Source organism: Acanthisitta chloris, unplaced genomic scaffold (assembly GCF_000695815.1).
Source record: "Acanthisitta chloris isolate BGI_N310 unplaced genomic scaffold, ASM69581v1 scaffold24222, whole genome shotgun sequence".
Classification (NCBI taxonomy): Eukaryota; Metazoa; Chordata; class Aves; order Passeriformes; family Acanthisittidae; genus Acanthisitta; species Acanthisitta chloris.
In genome coordinates, this window is record NW_008662493.1 from 1 (window position 1) to 7,746 (window position 7,746).

Here is a 7,746-nt window from a genome sequence, read left to right on the forward strand (position 1 = left end):
CAGGAAGGCACAAACAACACAGCTCTACTCTCCGTGCCCCTGTGTCTGTCTGCTACTCACAGGCTTAGGGAACCCATGTACCCTAACAGCTGCCACTGCAGGAGAGCAGAAATACCAGCTAGTGACTAGTGCTGAAGACATGGCCAGGACTGAGCCCCTTCATGCCCAGGCTGGTGCAGGCAGTCACACTGACCCAGGAACAGAAGCACAGGTTTGGAGCTGGAAGGGATGCATGAGGATCAAAGTCCAACTCTTTGCTCTGCACACAACATCCATCTTCAACAATCACAGCTGATGCCCAAGAGCATTGTGTAATCACTTCTTCCAACTTTTGTCAGACTTGGTGCTGTGACCACTTCCTGGGGAGCTATTCCAGTGCCCAAACACCCTCAGCGTAGCCTCTGTTTGGTTACAAGCAAGCAGCCACTTTTCCCTACCTCCATTTTCAATGTATTTGCTTCACACACTTAGGGACAAGTACAGAGACAATATGGAATGAAGCACAAGAGAAAATGCCTGTAGGAGAGAACAATTGAGCTGCAGGGCCTTACTACAATATCCAATTTACTCATTTGTTTAAAAAGAAAGTAAAAAGCAATTAGCTAGCAAGCACCATCACAGCATCTTAAGTAAAAAAAAGAAATACATAGAAAAGTATGGTTGTGATCACAGAGCTTCCATCAGCCATTGCATTTCTCTTCCCTCCTTCCTGCAAGCACTCTTAGCACAGCACACGTAGACAGCTGGAGTTGACACAGGCTAGAGCAAAGCAGGATAGAAGGTGCTGCTGTGACACTAATGACCTTAACCCAGGAGTGAAGGCTATGAGCCTGTTTCACACAGCTCAGCTTCAGGTAGCAGCACAGAAGTAACACGAACCAGTTTAGGTCCTTTAATCTGTCCAAGACAGGGTGCTGAAGCACAAATGATAAAACATTCTGCATTTTTACAGCAAAAAAATGCTACAGAAGTTTATAGGAAAAAAAATTTTTTTTTTACATGGGTAAAACATTATAAATTCAAGACAACTCACAGACAAGGGGTAAATTCCCACATCTATCACTCGTTTGTTTTTAAAAAGTTCCTTTGAACAGGCAAGCAGTCAAAAAGGCTTGCGCTCTCTTCCTTGAAATGAGAATTTTGTCTTCCAAGTGGCTCACAGTACTGCTTCGCTTCTTGGAATGTCCTCCAAAGGCTCCGCCAAGATCAAAGGAGAATAAAAACCCCCGGAGTCCTTTCAGATAGTTTTGGAGAGCAGGAGAAAGGAAAGGAAGGGGAAGTTTATTCAAGTTTTATCTTCTTCCCTTGCGGCTTGTGATCTCCACCACCTCCTCTGCCTCCTCGGAAGCCACCTCCTCTACCTAGGGAAATCAGTGCAAGAAACACAGTTACAGGCATAATATAGATAATATATGACATACAGCATATACCTAATACATATATTCCAAGCCCATCCTGGCACATGACAGAAAATAACTCATACCCAATGCTTATACACACACAAACCCCAGAGTGGCTTTGAGTTAATTTTTGAGCACACCATCCCCCTCAAAACAGCAGCATTTGCCTTCTCTTACCTCCAAATCCACCTCTGCCACCGCCTCTGCCACCAAAGCCACCTCTTCCTCCTCGGCCACCTCCTCTGCCGCCACGGCCGCCAAATCCACCGCCACGCTGGAATTCACCCTTTGGCTTCGCAAAGTCGAGGATCACTTTGTTTCCATCGATCTCTCCATCCTCCATGGCTTCTTTAGCTGCTTTGGCATCTTCTGCAGAGCTGAAGTCCACAAACCCAAACCTAGGAAATGTGTTACAAGAATGACAGTCAGTCAGACTGAGCTGCAGCATTGCCCTCAAGGTACCCAACAGCAATCCCTTCGGAAACCAACGCCAGCACTCCCACATCCCACAGGATGTGCCACTTGTAGGACAGCAGTGGCTAATCACAACTGGTGGAGCCCCACTGTGAGTCTGCCAGTGCTGAACAGTTAATATTCTTCTCGTGCGAATCCATCAGCTGCCACGATCAGTTGGCAGGGAGGAGCTCATTGAGAAGAGGGGAGAAGTGAGCACATGCTGCCCTCTGTGAGCAGACCTGAAGCTGTGTGTTCTCTGCTTCCACCCAATCTACCAGTTTCACAATCATCCACAAGCATGAGATACACCCTGCATTGCAAAAATCAGTTGAAGTGAGGTCTCCGTAGCACCTGAACTGATCCCGGGTGATGTTTAACATACCCTTTAGACGATCCAGTGTCTCTGTCTGTGACTATTCTTGCACTTATGGAGCCTTCAAACGATTCTCTTAGCGTCTCCTCTGTGGTGTCCTCAGAAAGGCCTCTGACAAACAATGTTTTGCTTTGCTCTATGGAAACAGAACACACTCAGAGGTCATTCAGACTGACCAAGGCAACCATCAGCTCCTTTGCATCACACCCAGCTCGCATTACTCACTCCCAGAACATAACAGCTCAGGCACTTTAAGTCCATGAACACTTTCCCAGGACTGCAATCAGAACCCAACCTTAAAGGAACTCCATCACTTAACCTGTCACTGTCAGAGTAAGTTCTCCCCACTCCCCCTTTATTTAAAATAGATGCTTACACCTGATCAACAGTGATAACAACTAGCTGTACAGACACTGCTGGATCAGCACTTGACTATCTAGAGGAATTTGACAACAGTTTCATCAGCATTTCAGATAATCAGTCATCATATCCAGCACACGCTTACAGTGCAAGTCTTGCACTCCACTAGCACGTGGGGGTTTTTACAGCAGCCCCAAGTTTGCCTGAATGGAACCACAGCTGTCTCAGGATCAAACACCAACACTTACGACTGAATCCTCCTCCGAATCCTCCTCGCGCATTCGCGTTCCCTTTCTGCCATGGTGAACTGAATTCCAGTCTGATTGCTCTGCCTTCAATCTCTGTGTTGTTACAGGAATTCAATGCCTCTTTGGCATCCTCAGCTGTGGCGAAATCTATGAATGCATACCTACGTGGAGAGGAAGATTCTAGTGAGCCTGGGAGCAACAAGGGATACCTGGAGGTAAGTCATTCCCAGTGCCAACCCAGGGGCCAGGAGAAAGGCACAACATACCCTTTAGGCCTGCCCTGGTTGTTCTGTGGCATCTTGATGGAAGAAGCTTTCTTAAACACTTCTTGGAGACTCTCTTCTGTAGCAGCATATGAGAGGTTGTTGACAATTAAGGTCTTTGGCTCTCTATCTGCACCTCCTATGGGAAAAGTCAGTGCTGTAAATGCAAGTTTGAAGAAAAGCTCCCTAGGAGCCGAAATAGTTGTTGCCCCCTCATCCCCTCAAGGTAAGGCACAGAACCAAGTCCAACCCTGTTTTGGTCACCTAGACCAGTTCCCCCTCTTGGTCTGAAACATGCAGCAGACATATGAAATACATGGGGATGCAGAGCACAAGTTACGCAAAAGGTCCTTTCCTGATATGTGTTTTCTTGCAGTGCTTCAAGCTGCCCTATCCCTAGGAAACTTCTGAAACAAGTGGAATTAAATCCTGAATGTCATTTGCATGCATGTTAGAAGTCTGGAAAATTACCTTTCTGATGTTCTTGATGACTTTTCTCACCAGTGAAGTCAATGACCACAGCACGACCCTCAATCTCTGTGCCCTGCTTCTCCTCCAGAGCTTTATTTGCCTCAGCTTCTGTTTTAAATTCAACATAGGCCATCCTACAGCACAGAAAAGAACATAAGCAAATGTGTCCTAGGAATGAAAGCTCCTGAATGGGGGAGAATGTTGAAGAAAAATGTTGCAAAAAGTAGCTTTTTCTGCACACAACACAGCAGGCTCCTTAGGGCAGGTAAAGGACATGCAAGCCTATCAAAATAAGCCAGGAGCTGAAGGAACAGCAAGCATCCAACAGTCCTCTCAGCCACATACCCTCTGCTGCTCCCATCCTTGTTCACCACCATCCTGACTTCCATTGCATTTTCAAACACCTCCTTGATTTCTTCATCTGTTACACGGTAGGGCAGGTTCTTCAGAAACAGCGTTCTGGCATCTCTCTCTGCAAAGATGGGAAAGTTACTTTCAGGTTACCAGCTAAAAATCCCTCATTCTACACTGCCAGTTCAGTGAGACTCAGCAAGCTGCTCCAGCCAAAAACAAACCCCAGCAAGCACTCACATTTTGCTGCAAAAGCAACTATCATGAAAGGCAACGAGGCTACCAGTGTACATTACTAGCATCAAGTTCAGAAAACAGGCCCTAAGGCCTCAGAAAGAAACACATTTCCTCCTCAGCCCCACAATATGTACTATTTCTTGGGACTACATCTGCAGAAATTTCAGTCTGAACTTGCAGATCAGCATTTCAGACACTGTTTCTGATACAGAGCCCACAGCAGGGAGATCTGCCAAGAGCAGAGGAGTGGCCATCAGTAACACCCCAAGTCCCCATTATGACTTTTCTTTGATGTGCACAGGTATTCAGAGTTGTGGGCTGTACCTTTCTTATTTTCTTTCATAGCTTCCTTGCTCTTTGCTTTTTCCAGTTTGACTTCTGAACCCATTAACTTCTTTCCATTCATTTGGAGAGCTTTATCCAGATCCTCAGCAGATGAGAAGTCCACATAGCCGAATTTCCTGAAAGAAGAAACCTTTTATCTCAGCTGATCTCTCTCTAGCAAGCAGAGACCACAACCAGAAACCAAGGACCACAGAGGTCCTCACTGGCAACGTTTGGCTGCTCATACAGTAAATGCTCACTGACCCTCACAACGAAATAACAGAACAGCTCTGCAGTGGCAGCTCTCCCTTTAGGAAGATGCACACCAGGCACAGTGTGAAACCCTGATCAGTACTGCAGCTCTTCCATACACTACCAAGCAACCACCTCAGCATCCTGAAGGGAATCAGCATCAGTTCACTCACACCTCTCCAAACAAATCACTGTCAATTAGAAAACAACAGGTAGCAAAATTCTACTGACGAACTCACTTGGAAGCACCAATTCTGACATCTAAAACTTCAATATTCTTCTTCCCAAAGAACTCTCTGATGCCAGTCTTCAGCTCCTCATAGTCCTTGCCCATGACCAAATTTCCCACAAAGAGGGAAAAAGCTGACGTGGGCCCTTTAAATGAAAAGATAAAGTGGGGTTTTCAAGGCAAATTTCTTTAACAACTGGGAGCCAGACTCCAGACAGCTTTTTAGCACATCAGTTTCTGGTCAAAGGTGACATCATAGTTCAGTATTAAGTCCCTTATGATCATCATTTGTGCTGGGAAATCCCCTCCCCAAGTAGTCTGGTCCATCACAGTTACCTTTCTCATAAAACAGTCCAATCTCAGCCCATCAAACAACCATCTCTTGATGATCTCACACCATTTACCTTCTGTTTTCTTCTTCTTGGCCTCTGGTAAACTTTTATTGGCCATTTCCTTCTTCCTCTTTCCAGGTGCTTCCTTCACAGGTTCTGTGATGGAAAACAAACAACACTGAAAAATACAGAATGACTTTTCCTACACTGAATCAACACAGGAGCATTAATCTTTACACTAGCCATACACAAGACCCTCTGCTGCCATGCAACTGCTCCTCTGAGATTGTGATAAGACATTTTTGCTCAGGCATCTTTCCTGTCATGAAAGAGTTATGGTCTCAAAAAAATATTTAAACTCACTTTCATCCTCACTTTCCTCTTCAGCATCCTCATCTTCATCATCCTCCTCATCATCATCCTCCTCCTCATCATCATCATCTTCCTCATCGTCAGAGTCTGCCTTGGCTTTCACTGGTGCAGCCTTGGCTGGAGTGGGTTTTTTCACTGGAACAGGGGCTGTGTCCATGGCTTCATCTTCAGACTCTGAAACAAGTTGAGCACAGTATTTCAGACAGTTCCATATTCAGCCTTTTTTGAGACTAAGAGAGAAAATGCAGTGAAACAAAATACTGTTTTTGACACCTCCTTAAGTCTGTATGTTTTCAGGAAAGAAGTTTAATACAGGAAGTGTTTCTAAAAGCTGTCTCTCCCCCTCAGGTTTTATTGCATTAAAAACCACCACCTCTTTACCAGGAATAATAACTCTTACTACCAACTAACACCCACTCAGCCACATGGACAACAGCAGCCAGCAACAACCATCTGGGCACTAAATGGAGATGCACACACTGCATCATTCCCACTAATCCATTATGTTACTCCCCTCCCTGTGTAACTTTTGAAAAAGCCAAAATTTTTCTAAATACCACATACCATCATCTTCATCATCCTCATCCTCCTCATCATCATCCTCCTCTTCAGATTCTTGCTTTGCTGGCACAACTGCAGGCTTTTTGGCTGGCACTGCCACAGGCTTTTTGGCTGCAGGCTTCACAGGCATTACTGGTTCATCTTCATCTGCACCAACAGTACAAGCCCTTACTAGTAAAGTTTGAAAGTTGAATGGTTATGTGTAAAAACTACTTTGTTTCACATATTTTGACAAAGTTCAGGAAACTAGGAGATGCTTCTCGGGCTGAGTGCAATGCAGCTGCAGTCCAAGTTCTCCTCCACAATTCATCAATTCCCCACATCTCCTTCATTAGCACTCCTTAACCAATGAGCCCCTCTCACAAATATTACATCGTACAAACCTTCCCATTCCCAAGGTACCCAACTTTAACAACTTGACTGAACCAGCTTTAGTCAACTTACACAAGGACGAATGCATATTGCAGAAGTCACTTACCAGAATCTTCGTCCTCATCATCCTCCTCATCATCATCCTCCTCCTCATCATCTTCATCATCATCTTCATCTTCCTCCTCACTCTCTTCTTTCTTGGCATTCTTTCCATTTTTTGCTCCTTTGGTGAGGGCTGCAGCCTTCTTAGGTGATGGAGCAGGAGCAACAGCCTTTTTAGGCTGTGGAGTAGCCACAGCTTTCTTTGCAGGTGTCATTGCCTTTTTTGCAGGAGTAACAACCTTCTTTGCAGGGGTAACAACCTTCTTGGCTGGAGTAACAGCAACTTTCTGTGGTTTCTTCACAGGGAACATCTGAAAGACACACTGATGTAAGACTCCTATGCTGACTCTAGAAACAACAATTATTTAAGTGGCAGACAAATATCTAACAGCTGCAATCCAAGGCATATCCTTCTGGCACTCAGTTTCTGTTAAACTGCCTGAATTACCCATCCTGTTAAATTAATGAAGCTCAAAACCAGCTTTTTCATGTTTTCAAGACACCACTTATTAAAGCTGATCCTGAAGCAAGACCAGTTATCTCTAGTAACATTCACCAGCTTGAGATTTTTAAGTTTTGCACATTATCTCTGTGTGTGATAAATCACTCACTGCTGATGCTCTACTAGAGTAACCCACATGCTCATCAGCTTTAAGGCCCTAACAGCACTTCCAAGGGCTAGAAGTACAGACTTAGTGGCTAAGTTAGCTTTCCCCACGTTGCTTTGCCCTTATGAAATCCATTATTCTTTAACCACAGTTAACAGACACGAATTGTGTATTAGTGTCAACTCTCTGTCACACACCCCACAACCCACACCCCTCACGACACTGCTCTAACACGTGCACCCTTTCGACTTCATCCCTGGATTAATCACCTCTTCTCCGCTGCTTTCGTCTAGGTCAGAAGACTCTTCTTCCTCGCTCTCCTCCACCTTTTTGGGGGGAGGCGCCATCTTTTTCTGCTTGATCTGATTCTTAGGAGTCTGAAAGAAAGCGGGAGCAGCACGTTTAGGTCGGCGCACCCCAGCGGGACAATTGGCC

The 7,746-nt window shown here is 45.2% G+C and overlaps 1 protein-coding gene across 1 annotated transcript; it reads right to left on the minus strand.

Moving 5' to 3' along the window:
• Positions 1-877: 877 nt before the first annotated feature.
• Positions 878-7,688, minus strand: NCL (nucleolin; the record flags this gene model as incomplete). The annotated part of the gene is made up of 14 exons (XM_009070624.1): positions 878-1,361; positions 1,578-1,798; positions 2,239-2,365; positions 2,838-2,998; positions 3,104-3,239; positions 3,572-3,705; positions 3,917-4,043; positions 4,484-4,620; positions 4,975-5,110; positions 5,369-5,452; positions 5,660-5,842; positions 6,233-6,361; positions 6,708-7,014; positions 7,581-7,688. Coding segments are annotated over 14 exons (2,070 nt in total), but the record flags the coding sequence as incomplete, so codon positions are not given.
• Between the last annotated feature and the right edge of the window lie 58 nt (positions 7,689-7,746).